The 19428-nt window shown below is 39.0% G+C and overlaps 2 protein-coding genes across 2 annotated transcripts in view; both read right to left on the bottom strand.

Annotated features, from left to right (window-relative positions):
* LOC136310688 (ATP-dependent translocase ABCB1-like) overlaps positions 1-19428 on the bottom strand; it is a 147040-nt gene that overhangs the window by 6747 nt on the left and 120865 nt on the right. The window contains 8 exon segments of the mRNA XM_066239531.1: positions 7773-7893; positions 7895-7943; positions 7946-7967; positions 9164-9320; positions 11915-12055; positions 13535-13635; positions 16160-16245; positions 16248-16362. Coding sequence (XP_066095628.1) covers positions 7773-7893; positions 7895-7943; positions 7946-7967; positions 9164-9320; positions 11915-12055; positions 13535-13635; positions 16160-16245; positions 16248-16362 — 792 coding nt within the window.
* ABCB4 (ATP binding cassette subfamily B member 4) overlaps positions 1-19428 on the bottom strand; it is a 237629-nt gene that overhangs the window by 181765 nt on the left and 36436 nt on the right. The window lies entirely within an intron of this gene.

Below are 19428 nucleotides of genomic sequence, written 5' to 3'. Positions count from 1 at the left end.
TTTTGCGCTTTGGGCTAAGTGCTCAGAGACTGGTGAAGTGTACCTTTGTGATTGTTGAAATTGTATGATTTGTGCTGTTGTAATTTGTGTAATGTTCTAATTTCCTTGCACAGGGATGCCGGTGGTATAGATTGTGGGTAGTAAAGTGAGCATAGGGGTTGATTGTTTGGCAGATAAAATGTATTATGCTCACTTTGTTAAAAATGGCGCTGCCCACGTGAGGCCGTCGCCCAGGTGATATTAATGTGTGTTGAGAATCCTTGTAGCCTGGGGCTTGGTTTTGGGATTAAGCCTTTCCCACCCTTTTTGATGTGGGGTGGTACAATCCAATCATGCCTCAGAGAAGTGACTTTGTATTAGACACTTCCCTATTTTGTATATTGGATTAGAAGTTGTGAAGCTACACTATAAAATGGGGGCAGAACGAGAGTTTGCTGCTCTTGGTTCCTGGGATGATTAGCATGAGAGAGCAGAGGGAGCAGAGCAGAGAGCAGCAGAAAGAGGCCATGTGGCCAGGAGAAGCAGCCAAGATGGCGGAGTGCTGAGTGAGATGCCAGTTTGTGCAGAGTTTGTATCTGGGATAAGGAAGGAGATGGGGAACTGAGGAGAATAAGGCTGGTGAGCTAGAAACCTTTGATTCTAGGAAACTCGGATAAGTCAGTGGCTTTGTGAGCACTAAATGTGAGTGGGTTTTGGAGCCCAGTGTGTGATTTTTACTTGCCCGCCAGGTGCAAGCTAGAATTAAAGATAACAGCCCATCAGCTTTTGGCTCCTTTGTTTCTTTACCGACTGTCCGAATCCAATGTGAACCTGCATGGGCCAGGCGGCTGTGATAGTGGCCCTGGCCGTGCCTCCTGGCTTTACAGGTATAAAGTTGCTCATCAATTAATCTCAAAGAGATTATCTTGGGTTATCCAGTGGGCCCAGTGGAACCATGAGGGTCCTTAACTATGGAAGAGGGAGGTAAGAGAGGGAGCACCAAAGTGTACAACAGGAGGACGGCTCGATCAGACAGTGCTGACTTGGAAGATGGAGGAAGGGAGATCAGGAGCTGGAAACAGTAAAGAAACAGGTCTCCCCTGGACCCTCCAGGAGGAATCCAGCCCAGCTAACCACTTGCTTTCAGCCCACTAAGATCCATTTTGGACATCTAGACCTCTGCAATTTATAAGATAATAAATTTATTTTTTTTACACCACTAAATGTGCTGAAACTTGCTACAGCAGCCACAGGAAACTAATACAATGTGTTCTATTTCTAGAATATTTCCTGACATCTTTATTATTACATAACAAGTTTTCATAGAAAAAGTAGCTGAATTATCAACAAGACGGGTAATAGCAAATGTTGGAGAGGCTGTGGAGAAAAAGGAACCCTCATTCACTGTTGGTGGGACTGTAAAGTAGTACAACCATTATGGAGGAAAGTATGGTGGTTCCTCAAAAAACTGCAAATAGAACTACCTTATGACCCAGCAATCCCTCTACTGGGTATATACCCCAAAACCTCAGAAACATTGATACGTGAAGACACATGTAGCCCCATGTTCATTGCAGCACTGTTCACAGTGGCCAAGACATGGAAACAACCAAAAAGCCCTTCAATAGAAGACTGGATAAAGAAGATGTGGCACATATACACTATGGAATACTACTCAGCCATAAGAAATGATGACATCAGATCATTTACAGCAAAATGGTGGGATCTTGATAACATTATAAGGAGTGAAATAAGTAAATCAGAAAAAAACAAGAACTACATGATTCCATACATTGGTGGAACATAAAAATGAGACTAAGAGACATGGACAAGAGTGTGGTGGTTACCAAGGGTGGGGGGAGGGAGGACATGGGAGGGAGGGAGGGAGAGAGTTAGGGGGAGGGGGAGGGGCACAGAGAACTAGATAGAGGGTGGCGGAGGACAATCTGAATCTGACTTTGGGCGAGGGATTTGCAACATAATTTAATGACAAAATAACCTAGACATGTTTTCTTTGAATATATGTACCCTGATTTATTAATGTCATCCCATTACCATTAATAAAAATTTATTATAAAAAAAATAATAATAATAAAAAAAAAAAAAAGAAAAAGTAGCTGAGATTAGATTGGAAATAAATAACTGCTATGACTACATAACAGGTTTAAAGGTCAGGTTTCTGATCTTCCCTGACTTTGTTGGGATCAGGTTTTTGAGGAACAGGCCTTGTTGTAAGGTACCAATGACTACAGAATTAATATTAATATTTTAGAAAGCTTAAAGAACATTATGTTACTTTGGGCTAAGCATACAGAGAGCTTCTGTAGATGATCTCTGTACTTGTGATTAGCATAAAATCAAGATGGCCAATGGCACTGTGTTGTAAATGCAGAAGAGGAAGGAGACTTGGATTCGCTGACCTTCCCCCATACCTATGGGGAAATGGGTGAATAGCTAGCCAGATACAGGAAGAAAAAAATTAAATTAAACCTTTTCTTATACTAATGGTCCATTTACAGGCATTTGTTCCCATGGAAACTACCTCTCCCCACCTGAAAGCATGTAGTTAATGTATGTATCTCTGGACAAAGATATAGGCTTACACCGAGATGTCAGGTTATTTCCCCACCCATGTATAATTAACAGTATATAACCAACCCCTAGAATATTAATGACACACATGATTTGGGACTTTGGAACTGCCCTGTGTAAGATATATGTGGCCGGCATATATAATAAATTTCCTCCTTTATTTTTTATTTTTTTAATAATTTTATTTATTTATTTATTTTTTTGTTTGTTTGTTTTTTTTTTGTATTTTTCTGAAGCTGGAAACGGGGAGAGACAGTCAGACAGACTCCCGCATGCGCCTGACCGGGATCCACCCGGCACGCCCACCAGGGGCGACGCTCTGCCGCAACTAGAGCCACTCTAGTGCCTGGGGCAGAGGCCAAGGAGCCATCCCCAGCGCCAGGGCCATCTTTGCTCCAATGGAGTCTTGGCTGCGGGAGGGGAAGAGAGAGACAGAGAGGAAGGAGAGGGTGGGGGGGGGAGAAGCAAATGGGCGCTTCTCCTATGCGCCCTGGCCGGGAATCGAACCCGGGTCCCCCACACGCCAGGCCAACACTCTACCATTGAGCCAACCAGCCAGGGCCAATAATTTTATTTTTTCAATGGGGCGACATCAATAAATCAGGATACATATATTCAAAGATAACATATCCAGGTTATCTTGTCGTTTAATTATGTTGCATACCCATCACGCAAAGTCAGATTGTCTTCTGTCTAGTTTTATTTGTGCCGCTCCCCCTCCCCTTTCCTTCTCCCTTTCCCCCCATCCCCCGTAACCACCATACTCTTATCAATGTCTCTTAGTCTCACTTTTATGTCCCACCTACGTATGGAATAATGCAGTTCCTGGTATTTTCTGATTTACATATTTCACTTCATATAATGTTATCAAGATCCCACCATTTTGCTGTAAATGATCCGATGTCATCATTTCTTATGGCTGAGTAGAATTCCATAGTGTATATGTGCCACATCTTCTTTATCCAGTCATCTATTGATGGGCTTTTTGGTTGTTTCCATGTCCTGGCCACTGTGAACAATGCTGCAATGAACATGGGGCTGCATGTGTCTTTATGTATCAATATTTCTGAGTTTTTGGGGTATATACCCAGTAGAGGGATTGCTGGGTCATAAGGTAGTTCTATTTGTAGTTTTTTGAGGAACCTCCATACTTTCTTCCATAATGGTTGTACTACTTTACATTCCCACCAACAGTGGATGAGGGTTCCTTTTTCTCCACAGCCTCTCCAACATTTGCTATTACCTGTCTTGTTAATAATAGCTAATCTAACAGGTGTGAGGTGGTATCTCATTGCAGTTTTGATTTGCATTTCTCTAATAACTAACGAAGATGAGCATCTTTTCATATATCTGTTGGCCATTGTATTTCTTCCTGGGAGAAGTGTCTGTTCATATCCTCTTCCCATTTTTTTATTAAATTGTTTGTTTGTTTGTTGCTGAGTTTTATGAGTTCTTTGTATATTTTGGATATTAGACCCTTATCTGAGCTGTTGTTTGAAAATATCATTTCCCATTTAGTTGGATGGCTGTTTTATTTTGTTATCAGTTTCTCTTGCTGAGCAAAAACTTCTTAGTCTGATGTAGTCCCATTCATTAATTTTTGCCTTCACTTCTCTTGCCTTTGGAGTCAAATTCATAAAATGCTCTTTAAAACCCAGGTCCATGAGTTTAGTACCTATGTCTTCTTCTATGTACTTTAGTGTTTCAGGTCTTATGTTTAAATCTTTGATCCATTTTGAGTTAATTTTAGTACAGGGGCCAAACTGTAGTCCAGTTTCATTCTTTTGCATGTGGCCTTCCAGTTTTCCCAGCAACATTTATTGAAGAGGCTTTCTTTTCTCCATTGTGTGTTGTTGGCCCCTTTATCAAAAATTATTTGACTATATATATGTGGTTTTATTTCTGGGTTTTCTATTCTGTTCCATTGGTCTGAGTATCTATTTTTCTGCCAATACCATGCTGTTTTGATTGTCGTGGCCCTATAATATAGTTTGAAGTCAGGTATTGTAATGCCCCAGCTTCATTCTTTTTCTTTAGGATTGCTTTGGCTGTTCGGGGTTTTTTATAGTTCCATATAAATCTGATGATTCTGTGCTCCATTTCTTTAAAAAATGTCATTGGAATTTTGATGAGAATTGCATTAAGTTTGTATATTGCTTTGGGTAATATGGCCATCTTGATTATATTTATTCTTCCTAACCAAGAACAAGGTATATTCTTCCATGTCATTATATCTTTTTTGATTTCCCTTAACAATAGTTTATAGTTTTCATTATATAAGTCCTCTACATTCTTTGTTATGTTTATTCCTAAGTATTTTATTTTTTTTGTTGCAATCGTAAAGGGGATTATTCTTTTGAGTTCGTTCTCAAACGTTTCATTGTTGGCATATAGAAAGGCTTCTGTATGTTAATTTTGTATCCTGTGACCTTACTGTATTGGCTTATTGTTTCTAGTAGTCTTTTTGTGGATTCTTTGGGGTTTTCGATGTATAGGATCATATCATCTGCAAAAAGTGATATACCTTTACTTCTTCTTTTCCAATATGGATGCCTTTTATTTCTTTGTCTTGCCTGATTGCTCTGGCCAGAACCTCTAGTACTACATTAAATAAGAGTGGAGAGAGTGGACAACCCTGTCTTGTTCCTGATTTAAGGGGGAAAGCCTTCAGTTTTGTGCCATTTAATATGATGCTAGCTGATGGTTTATCATATATGGCCTTTATCTTGTTGAGATATTTTCTTTCAATACCCATTTTGTTGAGAGTCTTAAACATAAAATGTGTTGTATTTTATCCAAAGCCTTTTCTGCATCTATTGATAAGATCCTGTGGTTTTTGTTCTTGTTTTGTTGATATGGTGTATTACGTTAACCGTTTTACGTATGTTGAACCATCCTTGAGATTCTGGGATGAATCCCACTTGATCATGATGTATTATTTTTTTAATATGTTGTATTCAATTTGCTAGTATTTTGTATAGTATTTTAGCATCTGCATTCATTACAGATATTGGTCTGTAATTTTCTTTTTTTGTGCCATCCTTGCCTGGTTTTGGTATGAGGGTTATGTTGGCCTCATAAAATGTGTTTGGAAGTATTGCTTCTTCTTCAATTTTTTGGAAGACTTTCAGTAGAATAGGAACCAAGTCTTCTTTGAATGTTTGATAAAATTCACTGGTATAGCCGTCTGGGCCTGGACTTTTATTTTTGGGGAGGTTTTTAATGGTTTTTTCTATTTCTTCTCTACTGATAGGTCTGTTTAGGCTTTCTGCTTCTTCTTGACTCAGTCTAGGAAGGTTGTATTGTTCTAGGAATTTATCCATTTCTTCTAGGTTGTTGAATTTAGTGGCATAAAGTTTTTCATAGTATTCTACAATAATTCTTTGTATATCTATGGTGTCCGTGGTGATTTCTCCTCTTTCATTTTGGATTTTGTTTATATGAGTTCTTTCTCTTTTTTCCTTGGTAAGTCTTGCAAAGGGTTTGCCAATTTTGTTGATCTTTTCAAAGAACCAGCTCCTTGTTCTATTAATTTTTTCTATAGTTTTTCTGTTCTCTATTTCATTTATTTCTGCTCTGATTTTTATTATCTCTGTTCTTTGGCTGGTTTTGGGTTGTCTTTATTCTTCTTTTTCCAGTTCCTTAAGGTGTGAAGTTAAGTGGTTCACTTGGGCTCTCTCTTGTTTGTTCATATTTGTCTGAAGTGATATGAACTTCCCTCTTATCACTGCTTTGGCTGCATCCCATAGATTCTGATATGTTGTATTGTCATTTTCATTTCTCTGTATATATCTTTTGATCTCTGCACTTATTTCTTCTTTGACCCATTAATTTTTTTAAAAGTATGTTGTTTAGTTTCCACAATTTTGTGGGATTTTTTTCCTCTTTTTTTGCATTTGAATTCTAGTTTCAAGGCTTTATGATCAGAAAATATGCTTGGTAACTTCGATTTTTCTTAATTTGCTGATGTTGTTTTTGTGGCCCAACATATGGTCAATTCTTGAGAATGATCCATGTACACTGGAGAAAAATGTATACTCAGTCACTTTGGGATGAAATGTCCTGTAGATGTCTATCATATCCAGGTGCTCTAGTGTTTTGTTTAAGGCCAATATATCTTTGTTGATTATCTGTTTGGATGACCGATCTAGAGCCATCAGCGGTGTTTTGAGGTCTCCAAGTATGACTGTATTTTTGTCAGTTTTTGTTTTAAGGTTAATAAGTAGCTGTCTTATATATTTTGGTGCTCCTTGGTTTGGTGCATATATATTAAGAATTGTTATGTCTTCTTGATTCAGTGTCCCCTTAACCATTATGAAATGGCCATTTTTGTCTCTGAGTACTTTTGCTGTCTTGTAGTCAGCATTATCAGATATGAGTATTGCTATGCCTGTTTTTTTTTTTATGTTATTTGCTTGGAGTATTGTTTTCCAGCCTTTCACTTTGAATTTGTTTTTATTCTTGTTGCTTAGATGAGTTTCTTGTAGGCAGCATACAGTTGGATTTTCTTTTTTAATCCATTCTGCTACTGTGTGCCTTTTTATTGGTGAGCTTAATCTGTTTACATTTAGTGTAATTATTGACACTTGTGAGTTCCCTATTGCCATTTTATACATTGCTTTCTGTTAGTTTTGTGTCTTTTTTGATCCTTCTCTTTCGTTTTTCTATCTTTTGTTTTTATTTGGTTGTATTCCATACATCTTTCCTCTGTTGCTATCTTTTTTATCTCGTGTGTTTTTCAGTCTTTATCTTACCCTACCTCTCAGTAGTAGCCTGTGTCATTGCTCTTCCTGAAACCTAATGAAGGGAAGGGAAAGGGGTGGTGTTGACAGAGAGGCTGCAGATGTTGGCTGAGGCAGATGGTACAGCTGCATGCGTCCCCAAACTATGGCCCGTGGGCCGCATGCAGCCCCCTAAGGCCATTTATCTGGGCCCCCACCATACTTCCGGAAGCGGCACCTCTTTCATTGGTGGTCAGTGAGAGGAGCACTGTATGTGCCAGCCCTCCAATGGTCTGAGGGACAGTGAACTGGCCCCCTGTGTAAAAATTTTGGGGACCCCTGGCTTAGAGGCTGTACTTAGCATGTCAGAATTTGTGGGACTGTTGTTTGAAAGACCAAGGCTTACAGTGAAATTAAATATATCCAGGCTTTTAGATGATGAAAAACCTTCTAGTAAGCTGAGTGTGAATGTGTGCTTACCACTGTCCCGGCCAAAGGGTCATAGAAGCACTCAAGGAGCTGGACCACCGTGCTCTTCCCACAGCCACTGCTGCCCACCAGGGCCAGGGTCTGGCCTTTCTTCACCTCCAGGCTCAGCTCCAAGCACGGGCACGTCTGGCTGGATGGGGTAGTTGAACACCACTTCATTAATGTCACATTTCCTTCCAAGGTATTCTAAAATTGGAACAGTACCAATAAATTCAATTGCTGCAATCCTGAAATGCATTGCATATCCTAATTCCTCTAGCACCAGCGGTCAAAGGTAGTGAACTTGTATTATAATTGGGTATTTTATAACTGCTAGAATTTAACCCTTTGAGTAGTACAAATATTCATGTATGTCCTCATGCCGCCTGACCATCCAGATTACAAAATATTTTATTTTAAAAATGTGTAAGGCACCTGACCAGGCAGTAGTGCAGTGGATAGAGTGTTGGACTGGGACGTGGAGGACCCAGGTTCGAAACCCCAAGGTCGCTGGCTTGAGTGTGGGCTCATTTGGTTTGAGCAAGGCTCACCATCTTGAGGCCACGGTCGCTGGCTTGAGCAAGGGGTTACTCGGTTTGCTGTAACTGGAACTAATTTCATTTTTTGAAAAAAAACTCACTCCAGAGGGGCAGCAAGCATGAAAAGAACTCACTACTCAAAGGGTTAATAAATAAAATATCAAAGAATCAGTATTTTTTTTTTTTTGTATTTTTCTGAAGCTGGAAACGGGGATAGATAGTCAGACAGACTCCTGCATGCGCCCGACCGGGGTCCACCTGGCATGCCCACCAGAATGCTCTGCCCCTCCGGGGCGTCGCTCTGTCGTGACCAGAGCCACTCTAGCTCCAGGGGCAGAGGCCAAGGAGCCATCCCCAGCGCCCGGGCCATCTTTGCTCCAATGGAGCCTTGGCTGCGGGAGGGGAAGAGAGGAAGGAGAGGGGGAGGGGTGGAGAAGCAGATGGGCGCTTCTCCTGTGTGCCCTGGCCGGGAATCGAACCCAGGACTTCCGCACGCCAAGCCGACGCTCTACCACTGAGCCAACCGGCCAGGGCCAAAGAATCAGTATTTTTATAGACTCTATTGTTAAGACAAATGTGGTAACTCAATCTGTTTTCCAGGAATAATCTACATATGTATAATAAACCCAATTAACAGGATTTGCTTATAAAGCAGGCAGTATTTCTATGTACCTGTAACTTTGTCATATAAAAGTACTGGATGTTAATACATATTAGTAACATTTATTAAAATGAACTCATGATCTAGAAAGTTTCATTGTATCATCAGCAAATTTTAAAAAGCAATTATTTTTTAAATTTCTTGTCACAATACTTCCATTCATCAGTTAGGAGCAGATCATATAATCAAAACATCAAACTCACTAGCTTTAGGCCTTCTGTACTATAGTCGTCAATCAGAGGGATTTTTTCAATGATCATGATGATATGGGCTGCTGACACTTTGGCTTTGGCATAATCAGGAGCAACTGAACTGACCTGCCCCATTACTGTGGCATCAAAGACAATAGCTGAGAATACTCTATGAATAACAAAGACAAAATGTGTGTGAAGAATTACTACTGAATATGTCTCAAAGTTGTTACTACTGCAACAAAGAGCATTGCATCAAACAATCACTAACAGAACTTAAAAACCACTTGTCTGTATAAGTTCATGTAAGGGTCACAGATTGTAAAATGGCCCCATTTTTCATCTCTCTGTATATTCACCTTCTTATAATGTGACTTTGCAGCTCTTCCATTTAAGAAGTGGAATTAGTTTTGCTACTCTTTGAATCTGGGTTGGTCTTGTGACTTGCTTTGGTCAACAGGATGTGGTGGAAGTGATGTTGCCAGGTCCAAGCTAATGCCTCAGGAGGCTTTGTATGCTTCTCTCTCTCTCTGGCTCTCACCTTCCCTCCTGAACTCTGCCACTACCACAAGCCCAGTTAGTCTGCTGGAGAACAAGGCACAGGTGGAGGAAAGCTGTGTAGGACCTGGGCAACCAGCTCATAGCTCACTGCAGACACATGAGTGAGCCTAGCTGAGCTCCATAACGCCCAACCTAGATCAGCAGAACTGCCCAGCTGACCCATAGACTTGTGAGCAAAAATAAATGTTTATCAGTGTATGCTACTGTAATGGTTGGGTATTAGGCAGCATTATTGTGGCAATCAATAATGCGTATGGGCAGTAGTGGTGGAATTCCATCAGTTTTAGAAAACCTATGAGCTGTACAGTAAAGAAAGAATTCTTTATAGACCCAGATATCATGCTGCTCCCAAAATGCATCAACCATCTTAACCTATGGCATGGGAACCGTAACACCTTCAAGCTTGGAGGGACTTTCCAGGAGATCAAGGCCAGCTCTCAATGTTTATGCCCATGTCCTTCCCCTAACTTGGCTTCCAGCCTCTGCTGTAGGAAGTAGCAAGTCTGAGTAAGTCTACTGTTATATAGTCTTCAAGTTGAAGAAAAAAATCTATATCCTTTTGCTTAAGACAGTCCGTCAAGTACTGAAATATTGTGAAAACAAAGAGCAGGAGAATTTCAGAAATGATGAAGGAAAGTTACATTGGGATTTCTTCTACATCACAGGTATAGTATGGAAAATTTACTTCGATAGCTCCTTTCACTCACAACACTGCAGTTGCCTTCCTCTGGACACATTTGTCACATGCCTTTTTAAATAGTACGCCTGGAACAGACCTAAAACTTGGGAACCCTCCCAGATTAATACAATGAGTCCATCATTGCCTCTCCTCCAGAGTCCAGCTCTAAATAAATCACACAGATGGTTAATCTTGGGCTTGCTTTCATTTAGACCTGGGGGATCTTTTCAAAATGATCTGCTCTCTTTTACTTGGACAATCTCCCCTCTCTTTAACTTGGACAAAAGCAACTTTCATTATCAAGGGATTATCTAATCCAGGGGTCGGGAACCTATGGCTTGTGAGCCAGATGTGGCTCTTTTGATGGCTGCCATCTGGCTCGCAGACAAATCTTTAATAAGAATATAATAACATTAAAAATGTAAAACGTTCTCATGTATTACAATCCATTCATTTCCTACTGCTCATGTTCATGGTTACGGTGGCTGGAGCCAATCACAGCTGTCCTCTGGGACAACACCAAATTCTTGGATAATGCTAATGTACACGGGTTGTTGTATAGCTCTCATGGAATTACATTTTAAAATATGTGGCGTTCATGGCTCTCTCAGCCAAAAAGGTTCCCGACCCCTAATCTAATCAAAGCCCCACTGTCAATGATCCCTGATTTTGATCTCCTGGTTGTGGTTATAAATAGCACTTGTATATCATTTGTCAGTCAGAGATATTAAGTGGGAATTTTAAATTTTCTTTTGGGGTCAATCGAGAATACTGTAATGCATGCACATGTCCATGACTAAAGAGGATGAAAATATTACACTAACACATTAGGTTGCCAGGCTTTGATGATTCTGGTTCAAATGCAAGACTATGTTACTAGTATTGATGGTATACTATCAAACGGCAGAATCTCACCCATCACCAAATCTAGACACTCAGAAAGATTACACACACTTTTCAATACCAAACCGCATCTCTGAGTCATTTATAAGTATAATAAAGTTTAGGCCTGTGTCCCCTTGACCGAGGTACAATTTTCTGCAGAAATTCCAATTTAGCTTTCCTTTGTCTTTTCTCAAATTCTCCAGCTTTTACCTTCTAACTTTTCTTTTATCAAAGAGAGCAAATTTACCCTGGAACCTGCCAGGGCTTGCAGAACTCAGTGTCCACAGCTGTTCCTTAGCTGCCCTGTTCAGAATCCTTGACAAGGAACTGGGTATTTGATTGAGGGTAAGGATTCTTATGCCAAGGCCTTCTGGAAACTCCTTACTGAATGACCACCCCAACTAGCCACAGACCCAAAAGGTCAAATGTGTGAGTCAGCACTGGGGTGAGGGAAAGTCACTGGTTTCCCAAATGAAACAGGGCGCTTCAGTGACACACATGGAGACTTAGTGGTAAAATGAGACCTTTTGAATCACTAACATCTCTTTCTGAAACTTCACAGTAAAGGGTCCCCATGCAGGCATGAAGCATGTCCATCTCAGGTTTATTTCTAGTGTAAATATGAATCTAATACTTACAACAGAACATCCTCAAACTCCATGAACCGCTTTGCCACCAAGTAGGCACCAAACCGGAAACAGGCAGCATAGGAAAAATACATCATTGCCTGGGTGAGGGAAAATGTGATCCCAAAGATCTGTGCTTTCCTCAGAGAGTTTCTGAAAAGGAGACAGGTGGAAACTTACTGAACTTGTATTTCTAGTACTTAAAACATAACTGTGATAGGTCAGTGGTGGGACATGGAGGCATGGCAGACAACAATGGGTTCGGTTTCCAAAAACTAACTTTGGGCCTCACTTTACTACTTGTGAGAATTTAGAAAACTGCCTAATCGCTGAGTCACAGTGTCTTCATCATTAATGAAGGATTAACACCACTTTAAAGTGCAGAAGTAAAGATAAAACAAGTTTGGGAAACCATGAAGAGCCTGTTATGGACTCAAAAATGGAAGTCGCTCCCCTTTCCCCCACTCTTTGACATACCATATTCCCTCTTTTTCAAAAAATTTGGGGTCTAAAAACTGGGTATGTCTTACAGTGGTTATAGATTTTTTTACTTGCATTTTCCACTCTTTTGCACCTGTTGAAGACTTACATAAATTTTTTGATGAATAAAACTTGAGTTCAATAACTTTATGTAGTATATATTTTTTTCAAATTTTGGGCCCCCATATTAAGGTGCATCTTATACATGGGAGCACCTTATACATGTGGAAATATGGTATATGTACTCTACAGTAAACATTCTTTCAACACTCATTTACCCAACGCCTGCCAGCTGCAGAGACTGTGCTGGGCAACACGGAGGAATCAGGCACGTTCTTGCCCTTGGGGACCCAGGAGTCAGGGTGGATTAGAGTTTAAGCAATGGAGGAATCGCATGTTATGGGGAGAAAGAAGGGAGCACTTCACTCTCTGAGGGAGTTAGAGAAGGTTTTACAAGGGAGTTACCATTCATGGACTCTGTGAACCACATGGAACTGGGCGATGAGAGGGTAAGAGCAGGCTGACGAGCGGACAGCCCTCTGGGCCTCCTACTCTTGCTTCAACCAGATCAACTCTGCTTTTATCTCATTCATATACTGAGATTTCAAATAAAATTTCCAGTGAAAAAGGCTCTATCATAAAATAAAGTTTGAAAACCCACTGATAAGGTCAGGCTCCCACCTTTTACCATAGAAAAAACTGAGACTCAGGTTGGGCTTACTTAGGCTTATGTCACTTTTGGAGCTCTCACTGGAGGACGCCATTAAAGGAGGAGCATGGGGCTCCCCTGGGAGAAGAGTACAGAGAGGAAGAAAAGGCACACTTCAAGAAGTACCACCCCTCAAGTCACGGACACCTCAAATGTCATGTTCTACAAAGAACTAATTGCCAATGAGAGAAAGTAATGAATTCATTATCCAAACCTGGCATCAGAGAGTCATTCTCCACATCTTTCCCACCTCTTCCCCTCAGTCCCTGCCTTAGGTCAGGGTCATGTGACTTCTCTCCAGGATAACTACAAGCACTTTCCAAATAGTTCCCTTCTAGTAGCTTCTCCACTTGTTCCCTACCTTCCCGCCAAAGTAATCCTCCTGAAAACCAGTCTGATGACTGAAAACTCCCACCCCCCTCACACTCTTCAGTGGTCATTACCTGTATGGTACCTGCAAACTCTGTGCATATGTATATTCAAACTTCTGCTCCCGAGTCAAAGAAACAACAGTTCGGAAGTTTTCAATGGCTTCGGTAGCGATCTGTAACAGAGAGCACCCAGTCACTAAGAGACACACGGACAAATGATGGTGCCTGGCCAGTGGTGGCAGCACAGTAGATACAGCGCTGACCCTGAGCACCGAGGTCTCTGGCTCAAGTCTGAGGTTGCCAGTTTGATCCCAGGTCAAGGCACGTATGAGAAGCAATCAATGGTATACAGCTAAAGTGAAACGATTGATGCTTCTCTCTCTCTCCCTCTCTCAAAATTAAAACAACAAAAACAAAACACAAAAAATGATAGTGATTAATTTGAATTTTATAAAAGAGACAAGTAATATGTAATAATAATAAAATTAATATCATTAACTTATTATGACCTAAGAGTTTCTTCACTATGGAGAAGGATACAAAGTAATTTTATCAAATTGAGTTTTAGATCTGGAAGGAAGATTGGCTAATTAAATCTCTTTACAGAAAGAGAATGCTTAATCAGATAAAGGCATTTACCTAAAGCCACATAGCTTTGTAGGGGCAATATTAACCTGAGAACTCTGTATTTTACATCTGTTGCCATGCTATTTTTTTCTTCTATGACAGTCACATTTTAAGTTCCCAGTAATTTTATATATTTTTAAAAGGTAATGTTTTTATATGTTTCTCTTTATAATTATCATTCATGACAACTGAATAATATTTGGAAAATACTGAGAAGGTATAGAAAGTAATACAAAGTTACACACACAATTTGAAATATTAGCTTATTTTTTTGAAATAATTAGCTTATTTTTTTTCCCTAAGCATATATGTATTTAACAAAACTGAGAAACAATCCCATCTTTGACCTTATATTTTTTGCCTTAACAAATATCAAGAGCACTTTTGAAGGTCATTAAATATACATAAATAATGGGATATGTAATGGGCCACTTAATATCCCAGCCACTTAAAGCATTCCTTTATTATTGAACAAGGTTTTCTATACTTCTTCATTATTAAAAATAATGCTGTGATAATCATCCTTGTACATAAACATTTGTTCCTTTTAATTATTTTCTTAGAAGTTCTTCAAAGTGAAATCCCTAGGTCAAAGAGAATAAGCTAATTTTTAAGAAACATGACAAATATTATCAATTTATTTTGTAGAGAGTTTCTATCATTTAAATATTCTTTTTAATTTTAAAAATTTTCAATTACAGTTGACATACAACATTATAATAGTTTCAGGTGTATAAGTCTGATTAGATATTTATATAACTTACTAAGTGATCACCCTGATAACAGTACCTACCTGGCTTCATACATAGTTATTACAATATGATCCCCTAATCCAGGGTTCCCCAAACTATGGCCCGCGGGCCACATGCGGCCCCCTGAGGCCATTCATCCGGCCCCCGCTGCACTTCCGGAAGGGGCACCTCTTTCATTGGTGGTCAGTGAGGGGAGCATATTGACCATCTCATTAGCCAAAAGCAGGCCCATAGTTCCCATTGAAATACTGGTCAGTTTGTTGATTTAAATTTACTTGTTCTTTATTTTAAATATTGTATTTGTTACCGTTTTGTTTTTTTACTTTAAGATATGTGCAGTGTGCATAGGGATTTTTTTTATAGTTTTTTTTATAGTCCGGCCCTCCAACAGTCTGAGGGACAGTGAACTGGCCCCCTGTGTAAAAAGTTTGGGGACCCCTGCCCTAATCTGTACTTTACATCCCACGACTGTTTTTATAACTGGAAATTTGTACTTAAATCCCATCATGTTTTTCACCTGTTCCCCTACCACTCTTCCACAAGGCAAGCATCTATTTATTCTTTGTACCTATTTTCTGTTTTGTTTGTTCATTTATTTTGTTTTTCCCATTCTACATAAAGTGAAATCATATGGTATTTGTTAGGCTTATTTCACTAAGCATAATACCCTCTATGTCCATTCATGTTGTCACAAATAGCAAGATTTCATTATTTTTTTTATGGCTGAGCAATGTTCCATTATATATTTGGACCACCTCTTCTTTATCCATTCATCTATCGATAAACATTTAGGTTACTTTCATAGCGTGGTGTTCATAAATAATGCTGTAATGAACATAGGGGTGCATGTATCTTTTTAAATTAAGTGTTCTGGATTTCTTGGATAAACACCCAGAAGTAGAATTACTAGGTCATATAATAGTTCTATTTTTAATTTGTTGGGAACTCTCCATACTGTTTTCTATAATGGCTGTACCACTTTCCATTCCCACCAACAGTGCATGAAGCTAACAGGTGTGAGGTGATATCTCATTGTGCTTTTAATTTGAATTTCCCTGATGATTAGTGACATTGAGCATCTTTTTATATATCTGTTGGCCATCTGTATGTCCTCTTTAGAGAAATGTCTTTTCATTTCCTTTGCCCATTTTTTGATTGAATTGTTTCTTTTTCTGTTATTGAGTTGTAAGATTGCTTTGAGGCGTAGTTAGAAAAACATTCTTCAAGCTCATAAGTAGTATTCAGTTATAGTAACAGTACAACACTGATTAGAATATCTTACTCCACTTAGGTAAGCAATTAACTTAGTTTAACTCACCTTCCCAGAACCTTCTAGCTCTTTCTTATTCTTTAATGCTTGCCCAGACAACATTTTCATTTCAACAACTCCTGCTATTGTGACGATGGTACAATTGCTAAAAGTAAAAGGGTTAATTGCCAGCCATAGATTAAGGATATAATAATGCCTGTCCCAAGGTTTGCTATAGTCTGGACAATTACAGCGAGTCTGGCACCTATTGTCTGCAAAACAAACAAACAAAACATATCAGACAGACACTTTGACATTATCTTTAAAAGCCATGCTTACATTTTCTTAAGGACTGTGACAATTTAGTTACATGAAAACCTATTAATTATCTCTGAGTAATAAAATAAAACATAAAGAGTTACTTGTAAGTTTCTTTGGTTTGTCAAAGGAAGATTTTCATGCCTTCAGAATAAATGCCAAAATACAAGGTCAATCAGAATTCAATTGCATATTTCTTTCTTTCCTGATTTTTTAATACCAAGAAAATTTTCATTAATCAAATCAAGATTACTAAAGTGAGCTCTGCAAATTAACAAGAGAAAAAAATCTGACAATCCTATTAAACTGGGAATGTTGGAAATTTCCAAGGTTAGATGCAGAATTACTTATAATTTAATCCAAACATTCATCATTAAGAATATTCAAATGTATGTTGGCATATTTGAGATGTTGGCTTTTTGTGTTTAATTTAACCTGCAGTTGATTTGGAAAAAATACAGAGGGCTGAAAGTTATGGAATGTAAATTAGGATATTACATTCCATGCTTTAGGTAAATCAGGATATTACACTCCATGCTTTGGGAACCGGAGGTATGACTTTTAGTAACCTGCAGTGATTCAAACTCTAAACCAGTAGTCAAGCTATAAAGTTAATCCAGTCCACCTCTCTACACTTCTCTTCCTCCCTCCTGGAACAGCCGATGGCCACAAGGCATTTTAAATGCATCCCCTGACCCCCAGACCTGCTTTGTCTGGAAACAGCCCATGTTATCCTCTACTCCCAGAACGTCCTCTGCTTGAATGGGGCTGGTCTCAGGTAAAGAGTAGGGTGAAGTAAAGTCCAGGATGGTCACTGCCACTTCTGTGACTTTGGACAAATTTCTCCCAACCCCCAAAATGAGCAGGTACAGTGATTAATAACTAAAGCTTCTCTCAGTTCTGAATTCCAAGACAGAATCCTTTACAATGCCCCGTTCCCCAACATCAACCTCCTAAACCAGGCATGGCCAACAGTTTTTGCCCTCGGGCCAGATTAGAAAGAAAACTTTTTCACGGGCTGGAAGAAATATTAAAATTTAAAAACGTTAAATACAAAAATGGTTTAAACATAATTTTATTATGTAATTTGTTTATGAATAAATGTAAGTAATTTAGTACAACAAATTAACAAAAAAACTAATGTGATGTGTTGAGGCGCTTTGCATCACCTATTATATTTTTAATATCTGGCTCTATACTTGTAGCTATTCTTAACACAGCCTCCAAGTGTAAATCATTCAATCTTGATCTTGTTGTACTTTTATTTAGATTCATTAAAGAAAAAGTTTGTTCACAAATATAAGTTGAGCTGAAGATTACTAAATATTCCTTGGCAAGGTTTTTAAAATTTCCACATTTTCCATTATTCAATTGCTTATAAAAATTGCACAGACAAGTACAAAAGCTGTAAATCTTTATAATGGAATTTTTTAAAAAAATAAAGAAGTATCATGAATCCATTCTACCAATTATTGAAAGTTAACCCTAGATTAGTCACTTGCGGAATTCTTTTCCGCGTATCACTATCTTCTTAAATATCTCGATTTCCAATAATCAAAGATGCTTCTGCTTTTGAGTAGCTGAGATTTTAACTTTCATTGTTGTACAATGGTTAGATATCGTAGTTTATGTATAACGATTTAAAAGTACCACTTATTTCATTTCCAAAGTGCGTCGTGCGGAGAATATTAAAAATTTAATTGCGGGCCACATAAACTCATTACGCAGGTCATATGTTGGCCATGCCTACTCTAAACTCATTCAACACTTATGTGATATAAACAATAGACCAGTAATTAGGGGGAAAAGGATGCTACAACTACTAGTAGCCTCTGAACAGTAAATTCCATACCAGGAAATGCACCAAGGCTGAGAGAGACAGCATAAATAACAGAGCATTTCTTTTTATTTAATGCAGTCACTGAGCTTCTGTTAAAGGGACATAGCTAAATTTGGCATAAATCAAAGAGTAGAGTGCCCTCAAAGCCAGCTCTGTATTTATACATTTTCAATTTAAAAGTCAAAGGTTACAACCTGCAGTTTGCAGCACAGGAGGATGCAGACTGCTCTTTTTCTCAGTATCTACAAATCCTACTCAGAGCTCATTTCCATAGCAACCAACTAAGAGCAGTATTCAGAACATCGCCCAAGTTCAGGACAGACGAGTTATCCCGGCTTATAACCTTTCACATATATAAATATCTAGCTTTGGGGTCCTAGATGGCTAGCTCACATATTTAGAGCGTCATCCTGAAAGGCCAAGGTTGTGGGTTCAATCCCCGGTCAGGGCACACATGGGAAGCAACCAATGAGTGCACGACTGAGTGGAACAACAAATCAATGTTTTTCTCTAAAAATCAATCAATCAATCAATCAGTCAATCAAACAAACAATATTTAGCTTTGGATGTTAGTCAAGACATAGAAATATGTAAAATGGATAAAAAATGACAAATTCTTTCTTCTTTTATGTACTTGAAAGGTGAACTAAAAGATCTAGAATCTTCAGCTGAGGTGGAGGGAGATTAAACCCCTTGGCTTAATTTAATTTAGAAAAGTAGGGCTGAACGGCTGTAAGTCCAAACAGCACAGGCCACATGTGAGGCAGTTAGACAGACATGCTTCCCATCGGAACCCACACAGACAGACCCTCAGCACCTCTCCTCTGTGCTTCCGTGTCTGCACCTCCCTTCCTCTCTAGTGTGGCTCTCATCCCCTTTCCGATTCTCCCTCTCCTGCCATTTATTTCCTCTGCAAAACACCACCATGTTGCTTGAAATCCAATTTTAAAAGGTTTGTTCTTATTGAGTAAAAGCACATTTCCTGGACCTCTTTTTGAAATTAGAAACATTTAACAGCATCTTTTCCTAAACCACCTTCTCCCCCTCCTCCAAATTTTTTTTGAAAATACACAGTTGCTTGTGATTTCTGTCTGGCTCTCCTTTGCTGTATTTCTCGGCAGAACTCTAGTCCTAAAGCCAAAATAAGTAAAATGTTAAAACCACTGTTTTATGTGCAAAG

Source organism: Saccopteryx bilineata, chromosome 7 (assembly GCF_036850765.1).
Source record: "Saccopteryx bilineata isolate mSacBil1 chromosome 7, mSacBil1_pri_phased_curated, whole genome shotgun sequence".
In the NCBI taxonomy this organism is placed as follows: domain Eukaryota; kingdom Metazoa; phylum Chordata; class Mammalia; order Chiroptera; family Emballonuridae; genus Saccopteryx; species Saccopteryx bilineata.
Note: the sequence above shows the minus strand (reverse complement) of the source record. Positions and strands in the feature narration are given on the sequence as shown.